Below are 22615 nucleotides of genomic sequence, written 5' to 3' on the forward strand. Positions count from 1 at the left end.
GCTTTCTTTGCCTGTCTCATACATCTTGCTCACAAGATGGTAGAGTTTTGTCAGGACTGGCTCTCCAAAGGCTATCAGTAGTTCTAATGGAATGTTGTCTACTCCCGGGGCCTTGTTTCGACTCAGGTCTTTCAGTGCTCTGTCAAACTCTTCAAGCAGTATCGTATCTCCCATTGCATGTTCATCTACATCCTCTTCCATTTCCATAATATTGTCCTCAAGTACATTGCTCTTGTATAGGCCCTCTATATACTCCCTCCACCTTTCAGCTTTCCCTTCTTTGCTTAGAACTGGGTTTCCATCTGAGCTCTTGATATTCATACAAGTGGTTCTCTTCTCTCCAAAGGTCTCTTTAATTTTCCTGTAGGCAGTATCTATCTTACCCCTAGTGAGATAACCCTCTACATCCTTATATTTGCCCTCTAGCCATCTCTGCTTAGCCATTTTGCACTTCCTGTCGATCTCGTTTTTGAGACGTTTATATTCCTTTTTGCCTGCTTCATTTACTGCATTTTTATATTTTCTCCTTTCATCAAGTAAATTCAGTACTACTTCTGTTACCCAAGGATTTCTACCAGCCCTCTTCTTTTTACCTACTAGGTCCTCTGATGCCTTCACTACTTCATCTCTCAAAGCTACCCATTCTTCTTCTACTGTATTTCTTTCCCCCATTCCTGTCAATTGTTTCCTGATGCTCTCTCTGAAACTCTGTACAAACTCTGGTTCTTTCAGTTTATCCAGGTCCCATTCCTCAAATTCCCACCTTTTTGCAGTTTCTTCAGTTTTAATCTACAGTTCATAACCAATAGATTGTGATCAGAGTCCACATCTGCCCCTGGAAATGTCTTATAGTTTAAAACCTGGTTCCTAAATCTCTGTCTTACCATTATGTAATTTATCTGAAACCTGTCAGTGTCTCCAGGCTTCTTCCATGTATACAACCTTCTTTTACGATTCTTGAAGCAAGTGTTAGCTATGATTAAGTTGTGCTCTGTGCAGCATTCTATCAGGCGGCTTCCTCTTTCATTTACCATATAGGTGGTCAAAATTAAATAGAGCAAAACAAAAATCACAGCGTAAGGGAAAATCCAGAAGTTTTTAACTTGAGACATTCGGCGGTGATGCGGGCTAGACTGGCAGAGCTTCGACCTCACTACTGCAACCATCATACGGGATTCACGCCCAGAAGTTCCTGGCAAACTGCTGCTATCTCGTGGCAGTTCAGAGAAGCTGCTGGGGCAGCCATTTTCCGGCAACTGTCCCGGCAGTTAGCTGTTCTTATCAGCGTCCCGTCTGCGTGGTGCGTTATTGTTACTCGCTAATTTGCTGAACTTTGCTCCCATCACATTAACACTTGTTTTGCTAGAGCTAGAACTTCATAATGTTGCAGGGTACATTTTGAAGATTCCTTATAACCTACGGAAATTTAAAAATCTGCTCACTGTTTCGTTTTATGGTTTAATTTGCGCCTGATACTGTGAAGTGGAAATTCCTCGGCCATTAATGCTGCCACATGAATCCTCTGTAAGCTTATCAAATCTCGTACCTCCTCAACCTTTTTCGAAACATAGGTATGTCTAACTACTTTCATTGTCCATCATTTCTCCAGTGTTGCGATTTTACCAACAACCCCTCCACAATTTTACACTTACACGCCTTTAGTGTACAGTTACAAACCAACGTCAGCAGACGATCACCACCTAGGACCTGAAATCCGACATGACTCTTGACCCTAGTTTTCAACCTTTCTCAACCCTCGTCTTCTTCTTCTCCTTTTTCTTCTTCAGCACTATAGCACTTGATCAGCTTTAGCCTCCTCAACAATCTTCCTCCATACATCTCCCTTCTCTACTTTTCTCTTCCATCCTCGCATCTCCATCGTGGTAAGGTAAGCCAGCACAATAACTGTGGTCGGCCGACTCTTCTACCTTTCATTATATGTTTGGTCATGCTGTCCTAACCAGTGCCTTCCTTGAGAATTAATAAATTATGTTTTCCTTGTTTAGGCCGTCGTATTTTATCGATGTACCTTATTCTCCATTTTCCTGTCTCTTTCATTGGATTTTCCTTTCAAATGCTCTTAGATCGTTCAGATCCGCTTCTGTCACCATCCGCATATTCGACCCATATGTAAAAACTGGTTGTACAAGGGAATAGTATAATCTTAATGTGGTGTCACCGCCAGACACCACACTTGCTAGGTGGTAGCCTTCAAATCGGCCGCGGTCCGGTAGTATACGTCGGACCCGCGTGTCGCCACTGTCAGTGATTGCGGACCGAGCGCCGCCACACGGCAGGTCTAGAGAGACACTTCCTAGCACTCGCCCCAGTTGTACAGCCGACTTTGGTTGCGATGGTTCACTGACAAATTACGCTCTCATTTTCCGAGACGATAGTTAGCATAGCCTTCACTATGTCATTTGCTACGACCTAGCAAGGCGCCATTATCATTTGCTATTTATCTTGTGATGCATCTACCGTCAGACCGATGTTTACCAATTATGGATTAAAGTTAAGTATTCCAGAAGCTACGTACTTTTTTTACTGGACTCAACTCCTTTAACTGTTCCAGATCTCACGCCAGCCTGCGTGAGCTTAAACGCGTATCTTTCGGCTATCTCATAGTGGCTTGGCTGTCCTGCCAAGTCACAACACTTAACTTGGCTAATCTTGTAGTTAGATATTTTTTAAATACATGTAAGTTCTAAATAGGCTCTATTTCCTCCTTACATTCTTCCTCTAATACACTCATATTATTATCGCTTATTAAAAGGACACCTGTGTAATTGAAGCAGCAGACAGTTTTAAAACATTTATTAGAATCCTCGGGTCATGCGATGTTCTTCTAGCCTTAGAAATGAACGTTATCACGTACTTTGTCTTGCTTTAGTTTACAGTAAAACCAATTTTTGCTCCTTTTGCTTCCTTGATTTCGCACATTTCTTTAGGGGTGTTCATATCTTTAGCAAAAATTTCAATCTGAATCTATCTGACACTGTATCAGCACGGGAGCGATTTGCAATAGCGTGGACTCCAAAGAAACTTTCAAACTCCAAGATCGTTAGTAAAGCTTTTATTAGATTCAGATAACCAGTTTTGGCAAGATTATGTTGCCAATTCTGTATCTTATGCTCTATAACATTACATCATCTTACAGTAGTGATGAAAAACATGACGCATCGTTGTGAAGCATGAGATCCTCGACAGGTGCACCGTTGTTTTTTGCAATTTACACATCGCTGACTCCACCTCTTGCATTTTTGGTATTTTTGCTTCTTCCTTTTCCTATTTTATTCTCTTGCATTATTGTGCCCGCACACATGTTGCCAAGGTTATTTCGACTACCCAACGGAAGTTTACTTGGGAAGCCCTTATATGTCCTCCATACCCCCCACGTGATTTCCATATTTTTTCAGCCCTGAAGAAAGACATTCGCGGCCGACTATTTGCTTCGGCCGGAGAGGTGCACATCCAGGTACCATTATGGTTCTGCACGCAACCATAAACATATTGCCATGTAGGCAATGGCCAAGTTGCCTCTCAGTGGGATAAATGCATTAACAAGTGTGGCGATAATTTTCGAAATAATAAAGTTTACTTACCTCTTCCCCCACCTGTATAGTTTTCATTGCCAAAACACAATCGAACACTTTTGTTTTCACTCCTCAGAAAATTTCATTTTACCGCTTAGGGAGAAATAATCACCAAGTTAGGAAATACTTCCGTTTTCTAGCAATAAAACATAGTCTATGGTTCGGCTTCCCAGCAACATTTTCTATGGGTTGTTTTTTTTCGTAACTGCAGTCCCCAGATATTTAGTTGAATTTACAGTCTTCAGATTTGTATAATATATCGTGTAACCAAAAAGCACAAAATTTTCATCTTCTGAGTATGCAACAATAGAAACCCTACAGCAGAATGATATGGTATACCACGTCTGACTGCTTCAAATTCTGAGTGCCTGTAGGTACGTGGACACGGAACTGATATTCTCTGAATTTCTATATATGAGGGTTGTCCAGAAAGTAAGTTCCGATCGGTCGCGAAATGGAAACCACCTTGAAAACCAGAAGCGTTTTATTTGCAACAGTTACGTACACCTTCCACCTACTTCTCTACATGGTCGCCGCTCCAACGTCAAGTGTTCTCGTAGTTGTTGTATCAACTTTCCAATATCCTCGTCATAGGAAGCAGCAACCTTTGCTTTCGGCCATTTATCTCCACTGGTCTGCAGCTCGTTGTCTGTGGAAAAATTTTGTCTTCATAGCCAGCGGTTCTCATGAGCAGAGATGAGACTCAGGGGGAGCCGACTACGGACTCTATTGTGGGTGATCAAACACTTCTCATCCGAAACTCTGCAGGAGCGTCTTCATTGCCCCTGCAGTGTGCGGCCGAGAATTGGCTTGAAGAAGGAACTGCTGACAGTTATGTTATGTGGGCTGCATGACACAGGCGGTATCTCTAACCAGGCCCTCATACTTGGCGGGAGACACTATTCCCTACGCATCTTTACCTGCTCACTATTCACTCAAAACTGAAAAGGGCGACGTGACACAATCGATGGACATACTAGAGACACTGCCTATGCTACAGTCGCAGGTTCGAATCCTGCCTCGGGCATGGATGTGTGTGATGTCCTTAGGTAAGTTAAGCTTAAGTAGTTCCAAGTTCTAGGGGACTGATGACCTCAGATGTTACGTCCTATAGTGTTCAGAGCCATTTGAACCATTTAGACACTGCCCAACACATCAGTGCAAAGCTTTAAACGATTTTGTCGGTGGTTTCCACTTCGCGACCGATCGGAACTTACTTTCTGGACAACCCTCGTATAATTTCATTGGCTAGAAATGTTTACTAGGAAGATCGACAGATGTAATGTTAGTCGCGTGAACTAAGCTTAATACGAGCACACAACCGGTAGCACGCAGGAGCACTATCTGGCGCACGGTGCGGGGTGATATGGCAACCACATTTCCGGCACCTGGCAGTAACGGCAGCCGTACATCGCCTGTGTTTACACCCCGATTGAGCAGACAGATAAGCGGCGCGTGGCTGGGGCCCAGATGTTAACGGTGCCGGTCGCGATAGCATTGCACTGCCAGCCCGGCACTTCGGCGCAGCCATTATATGTTGTGGGACAGCCGACACACAAGTGAACGCCGCTTGGAGACAGCTCTGCCTCGGAATACGCTTTGCAAGATAAGGGCCGTGAGCAGCCAGCCACTCACGTTCCGGCTCAGACTGGACGTACAGTCCGCTGCTGAGAAGACTGCGTACGACAGAACGCGGCAGCAAGTCGGAAGTACAACGTGAACTGCTCTAGAGCAGAATCATAACGAGGCGATCCTGCGCCCCTGGCAGAATAGGCAACACTGCAACCCTCCTCGTTCCCCTTACCTTCCAGTAAACCTATCCTTCAGTAGTTTTTCGGCAGGTTTAGCAATTTTTTTATTTTCCAAGTGGAGTTAATTTAAGTGAAGCATTATTGCTCCCGTGGTATTACTGCTCACCACAAAAGGTTTATTCTTCTGTCCTTCTATTTACACAGCAGGTCGCGCCAACCGAAACTTTGGAGCAGCAGAGTTACTAGCTGGAGGGTAATTCCATACATATTCTTTCCATCTTATCGGAAGCCTTTCAGCCAAACAGCATATTTGATTCACTACCAGCTCGCTGATCTTTGAGATCCCACAATGCCGTAAGGAAGTAGCAGCAAAAGCTCCATTGTTGAACATGGGCGAGATGTGTGGGCCTCCAAGCACACTGTCGCCGTATAAACCTATTTGGCATACACGTTTCTTAGGTATTAGTCATTACTTTATGATACTACTTGGACTAATGATCCTGTGATAGCAGCATGCCTTTACAGCCGCAAAGCGAGGGAGGGAATCTTCTCGTAGGCAGAAGATAGGAATACAATGGGTAGGAGAGTTCACATTCCAAGTTAATTCTTAAAACATCTTTCTTTCTTGTTTTTTCTGTCAACTTTCTGGTCATTCTGTGCCTATGTCCTAGGTGGAGATCACGGCCCTGTTCCAGAACAGGACAGAGCGAGCCATTCTAACAATATCTTCGGGAGTACAATTTCTTCACTATCGTAAATTGACAGTGTCTAGCAAGAAAATTAGGATTGTGTCAGTATATTCGCATTGTGAATGGACAGATCAAGATAAGATGGATAGTTTTTATGAGGCACTCAGTGATGTAGTTGTTAGAGTAAAGGACAAGGACAGTGTTCTGCTCAAGGGTGATTTTAAACGCCAGGATTTGAAATCGAACAGAAGGGTATGAAAAGGTTATGGGTGAATTTGGAGAGGATATGGAGGCCAACAGGAACGGGAAACAACTCTTGGATTTCTGTGCCAGTATGGGCTTAGTAATCACAAACTCCTTTTTTAAACATAAGAACATTCACCGGTATATTTGGGAAGGCAGGGGAACCAGATCTGTCATTGACTATATAATAACAGATCAGGAATTCAGGAAGGCTGTGAGGGACACACGTGTATTCAGGGGATTCTTTGATGACACTGATCATTATTTAATCTGCAGTGAAATTGGGACTGTGAGACCGAAAGTGCAGGAGGTCAGGTCCATATGTAGGAGGATAAGAATGGAGAAACTTCAGGATAAGGAAATCAGGCACAAGTACATAACAGCGATCTCAGAAAGGTACCAGTTAGTTGAATGTAGTCAATTACAGTCATTGGAAAAGGAATGGACAAGGTACAGGAACACAGTACTAGAAGTGGCTAAAGAATGTCTTGGAACAGTAGTGTGTAAAAGTAGGATGAAGCAAACAGCTTGGTGGAATGACACAGTCAAGGCAGCCTGTAAAAGGAAACAGAAGGCGTATCAAAAATGGCTACATAATAGAACTCAGGTAGACAGAGAAAGTTATGTTGAATAAAGAAACAAAGGCAAAGAGATAATTGCAGCGTCCAAGAAGAAATCTTGGGAAGACTTTGGAAACAGGTTGGAGACTACGGGTCAAGCTGCTGGAAAACCATTCTGGAATGTAATTAGCAGTCTTCGAAAGGGAGGTAAGAAGGAAATGACAAGTATTTTGGACAGGTCAGGAAAACTGCTGGTGAATCCTGTGGATGCCTTGGGCAGATGGAGGGAATATTTTGAAGAGTTGCTCAATGTAGGTGAAAATGCAATCAGTAATGTTTCAGATTTCGAGGTAGAATGGGATAGGAATGATGATGGAATTAGGATCACATTTGAGGAAGTGGAGAAAATGGTCAATAGATTGCAGTGCTATAAAGCAGCTGGGGTGGATGAAATTAAGTCGGAACTCATCAAATACAGTGGAATGTCAGGTCTTAAATGGCTACACAGGATAACTGAAATGGCCTGGGAGGCGGGACAGGTTCCATCAGACTGGACAAAAGCAGTAATCACACCAGTCTTTGAACATGGAAACGGAATAGGTTGTAACAACTACAGAGGTATCTCTTTAATCAACGTTGCGGGTAAAATCTTCTCAGGTATTGTTGAAAGGAAAGTGCGAGTATTAGTTGGTGACCAATTGGATGAAAATCAGTGTGGGTTTAGGCCTCTTAGAGGTTGTCAGGACCAGATCTTTAGCTTACGGCAAATAATGGAGAAGTGTTATGAGTGGAACAGGGAATTGTATCTATGCTTTATAGATCTAGAAAAGGCATATGACCGGGTTCCTAGGAGGAAGTTATTGTCTGTTCTACGAGATTATGGAATAGGAGGCAAACCTTTGCAAGCAATTAAAGGTCTTTACATGGATAGTCAGGCAGCAGTTAGAGTTGACAGTAAATTGAGTTCATGGTTCAGAGTAGTTTCAGGGGTAAGATAAGGCTGCAACCTGTCTCCACTCTTGTTCATATTATTTATGGATCATATGTTGAAAACAATAGACTGTCTGGGTGAGATTAAGATATGTGAACACAAAATAAGCAGTTTTGCATATGCGGATGACTTAGTTGTGATGGCAGATTCGATTGAAAGTTTGCAAAGTAATATTTCAGAGCTAGATCAGAAATGTAAGGACTATGGTATGAAGATTAGCATCTCCAAAACGAAAGTAATGTCAGTGGGAAAGAAATATAAACCGGTTGAGTGTCAAATAGGAGGAACAAAGTTAGAACAGGTGGACGGTTTCAAGTACTTAGGATGCATATTCTCACAGGAAGGCAACATAGTGAAATAACTGGAAGCGAGGTGTAGCAAAGCAAATGCAGTGAGCGCTCAGCTACGATCTACTCTCTTCTGTAAGAAGGAAGTCAGTACCAAGACTAAGTTATCTGTGCACCGTTCAATCTTTCGACCAATTTTGTTGTATGGGAGCGAAAGATGGGTGGATTCAGGTTACCTTTACCTTTTCAACAAGGTTGAGGTTACGGATATGAAAGTAGCTAGAATGATTGCAGGTGCTAGTAGATGGGAACAGTGGCAGGAGGGTGTCCACAATGAGGAAATCAAAGAAAAACTGGAAATGAACTCTATAGATGTAGCAGTCAGGGCGAACAGGCTTAGATGGTGGGGTCATGTTACACGCATGGGAGAAGCAAGGTTACCCAAGAGACTCATTGTTTCTGCAGTAGAGGGTAGGAGGAGTCGGGGCAGACCAAGGAGAAGGTACCTGGATTCGGTTAAGAATGATTTTGAAGTAATAGGCAGAAGAGGCACCAATAATAGCAGTTAATAGGGGATCATGGAGGAATTTTATAAGGGGGGCTATGCTCCAGACTGAACGCTGAAAGGCATAATCAGTCTTAAATGATGATGATGATGATTATGATGATGTTGATGTAAATTGACGAACTCGAACAACATAAATACACTGTCGCGAAATAAAAGTGAAGTACCAGAAAGACATCGTCGGATAGCAATGTAACTTAGTACACGTATGCACCATCGGTGGGGATGTAAATTAGTAGAGTTGTAGTTAACTGTGACAGGTATAACGACCACCAGAATGTATTAGTGTTGTTCGTGTTTGTTGTTACGCTGCTATCTGTCCAGTAGCACGTCACCTCAATACAACTGCGCCAGTATTATAGTGTCGGACTAACACAGAATGCAAAAACAATAACTGTTGTTTTCGGAACACTCGAACGTAAAGTAGAACTGTGGTATAACTGAACACAAATAACACTTTCTGGAACAGGTAACTAAGTCCGCAACTTGATATACAGTACAAGTTTGATAGTTCATCTTGCAAGTCCGCATCTATCTAGTTACAAGAGCTGTTTGGAGAGTAAGGTCCAATGAAGCACGACATGGAAACTACACTGAAAACCCGATGAAGCTTTGCACAAATGTGTTGGGCAGTAGCTCAAGTATGCTCGTCGATCGCGTCACGTCGATATTCAGTTTTGAGCGCAGTAAGCACGTAAAGGTGCCTAAATGAATAGTGTCTCCCTCCAAGTATGAGAGCCTGGTGAGACGTCATCCAGACCAAGTAAGATAAACTGCCGGATGGAAGGGCTGTGGTCACGGGGGCGCACGACCTCGTCGTAAACCAGATCCTGCAGGCTTTACGTTGACTACATTTGGATTCAAGTAGAGAAACCTCCACCACTGTGACATCTTGCGATTCTCCAGTGACTTGGGTTCCTGTTGGTGCTCATAGTGTTGCCGAGGCGAAGAGCAGCGATTGGAGTGCTTGGGGAAGGCGGATCTGATTAGCTTTCCTTGACTTCTAATTGCTATTTATTGCGTTCAGTTTGTTACAATTTGTTAAGTGCAACCGGCTTTATTTTTCCTGCCTCGTGGCCGCTAACGCCCCAGTTACCTGCTCTGGGGGTTAGTGTATGTAATGGCAGTGTACGTTTCCAAGCCTTGCCGCTGCTGTCCGGTGAAGCGTGTAGTTTTGACAGCCATCTTGATTGTAGGTTGGTTGGTGATTCTTCTGCTCTGGTGGCAGTAATTCGTTTCTCTTCCTGGGCGCTATAAGCACAGTATTCTGCGGACGGAGTCCAGACCTCCGGTTCCGGATTTGATGTATTTCTACATCCTTGCATTTGGTTCATTGGACGTCAGGTAGCCCCAGAAAGATTATCATTAGTCATTCGTTAGACTGTCACTAGTCTGAGTTACCATCTTGTGAAGTGGAATGCAAATCTTGGCTGCCCATCTGATTGCTCGCGAAAGTGTTTTTTTTTTTTTTTTTTTTTTTTTTTTTTTTTTTTTTTTTTTTTTTTTTTTTTTTCAGAGATCGATTCCTGGTCCACTGTCTGTGGTTCGCCCTTGTGTTTTATTATTGTATTTTCTGTGTTCTTGTATGTTTCTAAAATTTTTTATATAATTGCCATTCTTGGCATTACAACAGGTTTAAATGATTGTACTACCAAGTTTACCATCATTTTGTCTCACCTGTTTGGTGATCAGTTGCTTGTCCTTTTAAATTAACCTTTGCTGTTGTATTTGCTGTTTTACTGTATGCTTTTTTAATTTTTTTTATATAATTACCATTCTTGGCGTTACAGCAGGTTTAAATGGTAGTGCTACCAAGTTTATCATCATTTTGTCTCATCCGTTTGATCAGTTGCCTTTCTTTTTAAATTAACCTTTCCTATTCCATTGCTGTTTTACAGCGTGTTTGTTAATTTTTTTATAATTGCCGTTCTTGGCTTTAAAGGCCTTCAGCCTTGAATGTGGTTACTTGCCTTAAACTTCTAATTGGGATCACACTGGCTTGTTTTTAAAACATTATTTGCTGCTTCTGTATTTTATGCTCATTTGGTAAATTGTAACGCACTGAAAGCACTATTAATCACACAGTTGTTTATTCTTTCACTAATAAAGTGTGATATCTTTATTTATTGCTGAGTCTGGAATTACCGTTTTAAAATAAATGTGTGTCATTGCAAAAGGGAGCCAATAGTAGCTGATTACGACCCCGTCCACAATCGTAACCGAATTATGCCTTCCTTGGCTACCAGATTTCACTGCCGTTAACACCCAAACCTTAACGGATGCGTCTGGAGTGGTGGCTTGATCGAGAAGCTTAGACTGCCTATGAGTAGGGTCTCACTGAGTTCAGCGATGAACCGTGATTCATCACTGTCCCAGAAGATCATCGTAGACGAGTACGACGGTGACTTGGGAAGAGATACTATTCTTACAATGTTTTTGAGAGGCACAGCGTTGTTTCATGGCGAGGGGAGCCATTCAGCGTGTCTTCAGGTCATGGATGGCAGTGGCTGAGGGAACTCTGAGGGCACAATTGTAAATCACCGATATCCTGCGTCTTCATGTACTGCCTGTCATGTGCCGCTGTCGTGGTACCACTTCTCAGCAGGGCTATGATCGTCCATGCATGGTACTTCCTTCTGTGAACGGTCTGCATGATATTGATATACCTTCATGTGCAGCAAGATCCCCAAATGTGCTGGACAACGTCGAATGTCAGCTCCCTCCAAGCGCCAGCACCCTGGGTATCAGTGACTAGTTACAAAAGCTGTGGGCCAGATTGCATCAGCAGATCACGCAATGGCCTCACGACACCTTTCCCAACCGAATCAGTACATGTCTGCAGACCAGAGGGGTGCAGCGTCATGATGACAAGTTCTTTGTAAATGTGTCTAGATTTTGTAATCAATGTGACACCATAACATATCCTCAGATCTTTGACATCCATTTGTTGTAGTATCTTCAAATATTTTCTGATCTCAAAAATAATGAGCTTTCTCCAACTGAATGACCTCTTCCATGGCAACCAACATGAATCCTAAAAACTTCGTTTATGTAAAACCCAAATCATATTTTTCTCACACGACATCCCAAAAGCCATGGATCGAGGCAGTCAAGTGGATGCAGTATCCCTCGATTCCTGAAAAGCATTTGACTCAGTACGCTCATTATCAAAAGTACACTCGACTTGGGTATAAAGCGAAATTGTAACTGAATTTAGTGGTTATTGGTAGGGAAGATACACCACGTTATCTTAGATGGAGAGCCATCGACAGGTGTAGAAACAACTTCCGGTGCACCACAAGGAAGCGTGAGGACTCTTGCAGTTCATTTTGTACGAGGTGTGTTTTTAAGTAAGTACCGTTTTGAAATTAAAAAAAGACGTGCTAAGATATCTCAATAATTTTATTTTTACATGAAAGCCTGTACCTTAATCTACTTTTCTATTGAGGCTCTTGTCATAACGTTGTACCAGTTTTTGAATACCCTCCTCGCAGAAGTCTGCCGCCTGACTTGTTAACCACTGCATCACCACTGTTTTGACTTCGTCATCTTCTTGAAGACGCTGACCGCCCAGGTTTTTCTTCAAATGCAGGAACAGATGGTAGTCACTGGGCGCAAGATCGGGGTTGTACGGAGGATGATCTAGAGTTTCCCATCGAAAAAATATGATGAGATCTTTGGTCTGATACGCCATATGCGGACGGGCATTCTCTTGCAGCAAAACGATGCCCTTGCTCAACTTCCATAGACTGTTGCTTTGATTCTAGTGTGGCGTAGGCCATCTATGTTTCATCTCCCGTAACAATTTGGCTTAATAAATCATCACCGTCGTTGTGGTACCGCTCAAGGAAAGTCAATGCACTGTCTAAACGTTTGGTTTTGTGCACATCCGTCGACATTTTCGGTATCCAACGTGCGTATAATTTTCGGCAATTCAAGTGCTCGGTCACAATGCCAAACAAAACACTACGAGAAACATTAGGAAAGTCATCCCGCAAGGAGCAAATCGTAAAGCGTCTGTTTTCTCTCACCGTATTGTGCACTTCCTGCACCAAACTTTCATTAACGACCGAAGGACGCCAACTCCGTCGTTCATCATGCACATTTGTGCGACCATCCTTTAATGCTCTCACCCACTTTCTTACCATTCCATCACTCATAATGTTTTTTCCGTAAACTGCATTGATCTCACGATGAATATCGATCGCTTTTAGGCCTTTAGCACTAAGAAATCTTATAACAGCCCGTACTTCACAGTCTGCGGGACTCACGATTATCGGAGGCGTCTTAAACACTCAGTACACAACGTAAACAAGGTATAATCAGACTGTAATGGCGCCAGTGCGTAGATTAAGGTACAGGCTTTCATGTAAAAATAAAATTATCGAGATATCTTAGCACGTCTTTTTTTAATTTCAAAACGGTACTTACTTAAAAAACACGCCTCGTATATTAATCATGTTGCGGACGTTAATAATAGTATCCTCAGATTTTTCACAAATGATGCAGTTATTTATAATAACGTACAGTCAGAAAGAAGCTGTACTAATATCAGTCAGATACTGATAAGTTTTCAAAGTGGAGCGTAGAGTGGTAACTTGCTTTAAATGTTCGAACGATAACATTGTGCGGTGCAGAAAACCAAAAACCCTAGTATCCTGCGCCTATAAAATCAGCGAATCGCAAATGGAATCAGTAAACTTGGGCAAATACGCGCGTGTAACACTTTGTTGGGACATGAAATGGAACGATCACATTAACTCAGTCGTGGGTAAAGGAGGTAGCAGTCTTCCGTTTGTTGGTACTCACAGCCTTTACATCCTATCGGAATTTCTTTCGGTTTTGTGAAATGTTTTTCGACTATATTCAGTTACGGCAGTCTTGAAGGCTTCGCGCACTTCTCTCTAGACAACCAACTGCGTTTAATTGAGCGTTTATCTATAGTCCTATGCTTCATTTTATACCTATTACACAGTAGCCTCCGTTTCTTTTCAAGTTTCTTCTACATCTACATCTACATGGATACTCTGCAAAGCATATTTAAGTGCCTGGCAGAGGGTTCATCGAACCACCTTCACAATTCTCTATTATTCCAATCTCCTATAGCGCGCGGAAAGAATGAACATCTATATCTTTCCATACGAGCTCTGATTTCCCTTATTTTATCGTGGTGATCGTTCCGCCCTATGTAAGTCGGTGTCAACAAAATATTTTCGCATTCAGAGGAGAAAGTTGGTGACAGGAATTTCTTGAGAAGATTCCGTCGTAACGAAAAACGCCTTTCTTTTAATGATGTCCATCCCAATCCTGTATCATTTCTGTGACACTCTCTCCCATATTTTGCGATAATACAAAACGTGCTGCCTTTCTCTGAACTTTTTCGGTACTCAGTCAGTCCTATCTGGTAATGGTCCGACACCGCGCAACAATATTCTAAAAGAGGACGGACAAGCGTAGTGTAGGCAGTTTCCTTAGAAGGTCTGTTACATTTTCTAAGTGTCCTGCCAAAGAAACGCAGTCTTTGGTTAGCCTTCCCCACAACGATTTCTTTGTGTTCCTTCCAATTTAAATTGTTCGTACTTGTAATTCCTAGGTATTTAGTTGAATTTACGGCTTTTAGATTAGACTGATTTATCGTGTAACCGTAGTTTAATGCGTTCTTTTTAGCACTCATGTGGATGACCTCACACTTTTCGTTATTTAAGGTCAACTGCCACTTTTCGCACCATTTCGTTATCTCTTCTAAATCGTTTTACAGTGGCTATTCTCCTACCGTGAGCTTTTCTAAAGGGTACATATCTATCCGGTGCATGATTATTTTAAGATGTACGAAGAAGGAAAGCACGAATGGTGACAGGTTAGTTTCCTACGAGGGAGAGTGTCATGGAGATTCTGAAATGGTAGGCACTTGAAGACAGACGCAAGCTATTCCGAGAAACCCTAATTACATAGTTGCAATAACTGGCGTTAAATGCTTATTCTAGGAATACGCTGCAAAGCCCTAATTGTCGGTCCCACAGGTATCGCGAGGACGAGATTAGATTAATTACAGGTCGCACTGTGGCATTTCAACAGCAGTTATTTCCGCGTTCCGTACATGAATGGAAGGGGGAAAAATTCCTAATAACTGGTATAATGAGAAGTACTCTCTCCCATGTGCTTCATCCTAGTTTGAATAGAACGGATGTAGATGTAGATACAGACGCAGAGTTTCTAGATGTAAGATTGGACGTGTGTGTTGGGTAAGTTCAATAGGTTGCCAACATTATGTGGTTGGTAAGAAGTTTGTGAGACGTTTAGGATGTACATGTACTGTAAAGGTGTTCAGAGAGTGAAATTTTGTGTTGTCTAAGAAGCGTTTATAGTGAATTGCTGAATTAACCCTTTCGTGGGCAAAATTATTGAGCAGTTTTTTTTTAATGAATGGAGAGCAGATAGTAGTTAATAGATAGGTATATTTATCATACAGAATATCAAATTTGCTCCAATTGTGAAAGTCAGGTCACACAACAAGGTGGGAAGTATTCTACCCACTGCCCTTCCTTGGAGTTAAATGACAAAAACAACTTTTTCAATATATGTCACATTTATTTCATAAATTTACTTCTCTTGTTACAATGATTGTTCACAATTAAATGGTTCAAATGGCTCTGAGCACTACGGGACTTAACATCTCTGGTCATCAGTCCCCTAGAACTTAGAACTACTTAAACCTAACTAACCTAAGGACATCACACACATCCATGCCCGAGGCAGGATTCGAACCTGCAACCGTAGCAGTCGCGCGGTTCCGGACTGCGCTCCTAGAACCGCTAGACCACCGCGGCCGGCTCTTCACAATTACTTGCCATGAAATTTTCTGAAACATGGGTCTACGCAAAGTGGTATTTGACAATATGTACAAACGCGGCAAGTGCTCTTTTCCGCAGCTTTGGTACTACAATGACAGCACGTCCAGTAGGTTTCTCCTAAACTGGGTTGATGCCCTCCTACAGCCACATGACGAAAATCTTCAGGTACTTTACACCTTTTTGCCAGAAAGACAGGTTTTTGTCCACGCCTTTTTTGGGATGAGAAGCCAGCGATCAATTGTCTGGCTAGATGGATCCTGTATGTGAGCTGATCATGCTCTCCACTTTCTCTTTTACTTATTTTCCACAGGATAAAGCAGTTCACTGCAGCAATGTCCACCAGGAAATAAAATATTCTGTGCCACCATTTTACAGAACATCTGCCAATAGCATACCTCTCTCGTAATTGATCAAACTTATCGACACCACCCATTATTTTGTTGTATTCTGCCACAACTTCAGGACAAGAAATCTCTGTACTAGTACCATCCTTGTTTTTCCTTTTCCCTGTGGCTGTTTCTCGTTGGTCATGAATTGAGGATAGGAAAGTGACTGGACGGTTATCCATCCATTTTACTGCAGAAATGGCTCCTTTCGTTTCAAACTGGAATCCCCCTCGTTCCAATTTTACGTTTTCCTTCATAAATTCTGGTAAATCAAAAATATTTACTTTATACTATATCTGTGAGGAAAAAAATCACAAAATGTCACGCGAACAGCACTGAAAGGCTCCTCTACAGAGCAACACTCAGCTATACAATGTCTCTGCGCGAAGGTACAGCAAAAACGGCGGGAACTTCCGACTGGAAGTAGTACCCTATACTGTTCACTAGGTAGTAGCACCGTACAGAGGTGGGAACTGTGAATCCCACGGGACTAGGAGCGAGTTCATTGTAGTGGGAAGCATGTTTCCCACGGCTCACGAAAGGGTTAAATTCGGAACTGATATGGCTAGAATACCAGACTGTTTTAGACATCGGAGGACACACTAGTAAACTCTGCAACGATCTTGTGTCTTCCATACATTGCAGGTGGTGGCGTGAGTCCGGGACACCCGTGGGGTCGTCAGGCCGCGTGTGGGCGTCTCAGGAGGCGCTGCACATCCGCGGGGCGCGGCCGGAGGACGCCGGCAGGTGGGAGTGTCGCGTGCACAACGCCTTCGGGGAGCAGCGCGTGCACGCCTCCCTGCAGGTCACCGCGCCGCTCGCCGTACACGTCACGCCACATCTGCTGGTACGTCACCTCACAATTGGCTAGGCGCCAAATACACTGGTGCGCAAAACTTAAGGACGAAAGTAGCGTTCACGTGATGTCACTGCAAAGTAACATAGCCTGATGAAACTTGGATCATACATAGTAAGAACTGCCATGGTATTGTACAGAAAGTAACTGAGAGAAATACACAATGAAACGGATATGTCTCATTTAAGGGGGGAAGGACGTGAAACGGGCCGACTTGGAGCAGGAGAGGCACCACAGGACATTTTAATTTGCACTGTCTATACTTTTACAAATAAATTCAGAAAACTTTGTCAGCATGACCAGGAAGGATTCAGGATTCACACTCATAGCAGAGGAAGTTCAAAAACATAATATAAGAATTTTTTTTTACATGTGAAATTTCATCCTTTTTTCACTTGGTATTGGCTGCATTTGTTGCTGTAGCTACACGTTTCTTCGTAAGTAACAGAGATTCTTCGATGAATTTTGCACGGCATACAAACCATACTTACAGGTGTGAATGTATGCTTTCCCGGCGTATACAGCTGGCGAAGAGTTCTCGGGCTTCCAGCCGGGTGGCGGTGTCTTCAAACTGCGACGTTTCGACGAGTGACATACTCGTCATCTTCTGGCGAAGTGCCGAGACTTTGCGGATGCACCGCCACCCGGCTGGAAGCCCGAGAAATCTTCGCCAGCATACTTATAGGTGTACGACACTCTAGAATTTCCCAAATCTGTTAAAAACTGTGGTAAAAATTGAGATAATTAACTATAAATTTCGAAACTTCCTGGCAGATTAAAACTGTGTGCCCGACCGAGACTCGAACTCAGGACCTTTGCCTTTCGCGGGCAAGTGCTATACCATCTGAGCTACCGAAACACGACTCACGAAAGGTCCTCACAGCTTCACTTCTGCCAGTATCTCGTCTCCTACCTTCCAAACTTTACAGAAGCTCTTCTGCGAACCTTGCAGAACTAGCACTCCTGAAAGAAAGGATACTGCGGAGATATGGCTTATCCACAGCCTGGGGGATGTTTCCAGAATGGTAGAGCACTTGCCCGCGAAAGGCAAAGGTCCCGAGTTCGAGTCTCGGTCGGGCACACAGTTGTAATCTGCCAGGAAGTTTCATATCAGCGCACACTCCGCTGCAGAGTGAATGTCTCATTCTATAAATTTCGAGTTTTCTCTAAACAAGAAGTTTAAAAGGTAACAGCCCATTCATTTTTCCATAGATTAAATAAATTCTAGAGTTTCATACACCTGTACGTATGGTTTGTAAGCTGTGCAAAATTCATCGAGGAATCTCTCTTACTTATGAAGAAAAGTGTACCTGTAGCAACAAAGAGAGCCAACAGTAAGCGAAAAAATCATGAAATTTCACATTTAAAAAATATTATTTGTTCGTGTTTGTGAACTTCCACTGCTATGAGTGTGAATCCTGAATCCTTCCTGCTCATGCTGACAAAGTTTTATGAATTTATTTGTAAAAGTATAGACACTGCAAATTAAAATGTGCTGTGGTGCCTCTCCTTCTCGAAGTCGGCCCGTTTGACATCCTACCCCCCTTAAAGATAATACTAGGGCTATCAGAAAAGTGAGTCCGCAGCTCATGGTCGTGCGGTAGCGTTCTCGCTTCCCGCGCCCGGGTTACCGGGTTCGATTCCCGGCGGGGTCATGGATTTTCTCTACCTCGTGATGACTGGGTGTTGTGTGATGTCCTTAGGTTAGTTAGGTTTAAGTAGTTCTAAGTTCTAGGAGACTGATGACCATAGATGTTAAGTCCCATAGTGCTCAGAGCCATTTGAACCCTTTTTTTATTAGGGAAGTGAGGTCTGATTGGTCGCGAAATGGAAACTACTGTGAAAATCGAAAATGTTTTATTTGTAAAAGTTGGCAACACTTTCCACCTACTTTTCCACACAGTCGCCGCTGCTATTTGGACATCTGTCGTAGGGTTGTACAAACTTTCCAATACCCTCGTCATAGAAGGCAGCCGCCTGTGCTTTCCGCCAATTCTCTACGTCGGTCTACAGCTCGTTGACTGTGCCAAAAAATTGTCTTTGTAGCCAGCGGTTCATGTGAGCAGATATGAAGCTCAGGGGAGCCAATTATGGGCCGTATTGTGAACGAGCAAACACTTCCCATAGGAAACGCTGCAGGAGCATCTTCATTGCCCCTGCAGAGTGCTGCCGAGAATTGTCATGAAGAAGGAGACGTATGATAGTTATGTTATGTGGGGTGCATGACATAAGGCGAAATCTCTCACCAGGTTCTCATTCCTGGCGGGGGCAGCAACCTTCCTAGGCACGTTTAAGTGCTCACTGTGCGCTCAGACCGAAAACAGCGAGTTGACGCGATCGAAGGGGGTGCTAGGGACAATGCCCAACACATATTTGCAAAGCTTCATCGGATTTTCGCTGTGGTTTCTATTTCGTGCCGGATCGGACCTTACTTTCCGAGTAGCCCTCGTAATTACACTGAAGTCACCTCGAATCATGATGGTCCACTGGACATTACAAAAGATAGGACACAGTTCTTAACCGTCTCGCTGGTACAGATGTGCTCTTTGCATTCCGTGCCGAGGTGGCTTTTGTTATGTCTTTACTGCTCACCAAATGCTGGTGCCTACAATGGGAGACGGCGTTCAGTCGGTATGAAACCATTTACTATCCGATTTTTCGGAAACTATTAAGATCAAAAAATTTGTTTTTGCACATTTAACAGTCTATTATGTTCACTCAATTTCTTTCCGTTATCCCCCATAGCTACTGCGCTGCATCAAATTAAGTAAAGCATTGCACAAAATCTTAAACAGTTTGCAAATGTAAAAATGTAATGCGCAAACTTTTTCTGTGGTTCATTTTAGCTCACACATTGCAGTGAATGAAGTGTACATAAGATATCGAAATTTCATTAAAATCGATATCAGTAGAGTACCTCATTTCGATCTCGAGTTACGGGTTTTATACAAGGGTTGTCCAGAAAGTAAGCTCCGATCGTTTGCGAAATGGAAACCACTGGGAAAATCCGGTAAAACCTTACACAGATGTCTTGGGAAATGTCTGTAGCACGCCTGTCGATGGTGTCGCGTCGCTCTTTTCAGTTTTGGGTGAACAGTGAGCACGTAAAGATGCGTAGGGAATAGCGTCTCCCGTCAAGTATGAGGGCCTGGTTAGAGATTTCGCCTGTGTCATGCAGCCCACATAACACAACTGTCTAGCAGTTCCTTCTTCATGCCAAGTCTCGGCCGCTCACTGCAGGGGCAATGAAGACGCTCCTGCAGCGTTTCCGATGAGAAGTGTTTGATCACCCACAATACAATTCGTAATTGGCTCCCCCTGAGTCTCATCGCTGCTCACAAGAACCGCTGGTTATGAAGACAAAAATTTTCCGCAGACAACGAGCTGCAGACCAGTGTAGATAACTGGCCGAACCCACATGCGGCTGCTTTCTATGATGGGATATTGGAAAGTTGATACAACAGTACGACAAAACTCGAAGTTGGAGCGGCGACTATGTAGAGAAGTAGGTGGAAGGTGTACCTAACTGCTGCAATTAAAACGTTTCTGGTTTTCACTGTGTTTTCCATTTCGCGACTGATCGGAACTTACTTTCTGGGCAACCCTCACATACGAAGGATGGTCGGAAACCAAGCGCCCAGTTCCGTCTGTGCGGACTTGCCAGTTCCTATAAAATACTTATCATCCGTTCTTAAAAAACCTATTGAATTAAAAAAAAAAATCTAATTTTAGCGCACCTTACAGTCTGATATCTCTGTCGATGAAGGATTAAATTTCTTTTCGTTGTATGCCATAGTTACCGTGCTGCATCAAATTAATTAAAACATTGCGCGAAATTGTAAAGATTTTCCAGAGGTAAAAACACATTGCGTAAACTTTAGGTTTACATACATACACTGCGACGAATGTAATGTAGGTAAGACACAGAAATTTTATTTACTATTGAGAGCAGATAGATATCTCATTTAGTTTTCGAGCTATTGTGTTTTATATCCGAAGAACGGTCGCGCTCGACACTCCCATTCACGTCATTGCGCCTCGCGAATCACTCAGTCATAACAATCGCTATATCTCATAAGCGGTTCATGATACCTAACCGAAGTATTTTTTGCACGCAGTGGGATGCATGTATTGTGTGATAAATGCTCGAAACTGATTCATTCACAAAGATCAGAAGTAACTCTTCCGCAGCAGTGACAGGTCTGCGGTTCAGGACGCATTTAGATGTCCGCAGCACAGTAAGGAAATGGAAGCGGAGCGCGTGTACAGACCCACAACACCCGGCGAACGGCGTGTCAGGGCGTGTATACACGCCCACAAATGCCAAAGGGTAGGGCGTGTGACGACCACGAACTACAGCGCATTCTCAGAAACGTGCTGCCACGTTGACCAAGGTTGGTAAAGAGTTTTATAGTAGAGCGTTCTAAGAGGTCGCGAATTGTCATCCATAAAAATCAATCAGGGCCGAACGTATCCCTGAAAATAAAATAGGAATAACCCATTGAATTACAGACCCATATCAATGAGCTCAATTTGCAGTAGGATTTTGGAGCATATACTGTACTCGAACATTATGAATCACCTTGAAAAAAATGATTTATTGATGCATAACAAACACGGATTCAGAAAATATCGTTCTTGTGCAACACAGCTAGCTCTTTATTCCCATGCAGTAATGAGTGCTGTCGACAAGGGATCTCAGATATTCCTAATTTCCAGAAGGCTTTTGATACTGTTCCTCACAAGCGACTATTAATCAAATTGCGTACATATGGAGTATTGTCTCAGTTGTGTGACTGGATTCGTGATTTCCTCTCAGAGAGGTCACAGTTCGTAGTGTTAGACGGTAAATCATCGAGTAGAACAGAAGTTATATCTGGCGTTCCGCAAGGTAAAGTCAAAGGCCCTCTGCTGTTCCTGATTTACATAAATGATCTAGGTGATAATCTGAGCTGCCCCCTTACATTGTTTGCAGATGACGCTGTAATTTACCGTCTAGTAAAGTCATCAGACAATCAATCCCAATTACAAAATGATCTAGAGAGAATTTCTGTATAGTGCGAAAAGTGCCAATTGGCACTAAAGAAAGAAAAGTGCGAGGTCATCAACATGGGTACTAAAAGAAAACCAATAAATTTTGGTTATACGATACATCGCACAAATCTAAGGGCTGTCAATTCGACTAAATACATAGGAATTAAAATTACGAGCAACTTAAATTGATAAGACCACATAGATAATATTGTGCGAAAGGCGAAACAAAGACTGCGCTTTGTTGGCAGAACACTTAGATGATGCGTCAAACCCACTAAAGAGACAGTCTACATTATACTTGTCCGTCCTCTGCAGGAATATTGCTGCACGGTGTGGGATCCTTACCAGGTAGAATTGACGGAGGACATCGAAAAAGTGCAAAGAATGGCAGCTCGTTTCGTGTTATCGCGCAATAGGGGAGAGAGTGTCACTGATATGATATGCGAGTTGGGGTGGCAGTCACTGAAACAAAGGCGGTTTTCTTTGCGGCAAGATCTATTTACGAAATTTCAATCACCAACTTTCTCTTCCGAATGCGTAAATATTTTTTCGACACCCACCTACTTAGGGAGAAATTGTCATCATAATAAAACAAGAGAAATCAGAGCTCGAACGGAAAGTTTTAGGTGTTCCTTTTTCCCACGCGCCATTCGAGAGTGGAATGGTAGAGAAGTAGTATGAAAATGGTTCGACGAACCCTCTGCCAGGCACTTAAGTCTGAATTGCAGAGTAACCATGTAGATGTAGATGTAGAACTGAGATTATGGCTGGTAGTGATGGAGGGAGGTCTGACGGCATGATGATACGCC

The 22615-nt window shown here is 42.9% G+C and overlaps 1 protein-coding gene across 1 annotated transcript in view; it reads left to right on the forward strand.

The window, feature by feature from the left end:
- The window catches only part of LOC124598389 (Down syndrome cell adhesion molecule-like protein Dscam2), a 449350-nt gene that overhangs the window by 132956 nt on the left and 293779 nt on the right, over window positions 1-22615 (forward strand). The window contains exon 6 of the mRNA XM_047135997.1: window positions 16562-16763. Coding sequence (XP_046991953.1) covers window positions 16562-16763 — 202 coding nt within the window. The remainder of the gene's footprint in view (window positions 1-16561; window positions 16764-22615) is intronic.

The sequence above is a fragment of the Schistocerca americana genome, chromosome 1, assembly GCF_021461395.2.
Source record: "Schistocerca americana isolate TAMUIC-IGC-003095 chromosome 1, iqSchAmer2.1, whole genome shotgun sequence".
NCBI lineage: Eukaryota > Metazoa > Arthropoda > Insecta > Orthoptera > Acrididae > Schistocerca > Schistocerca americana.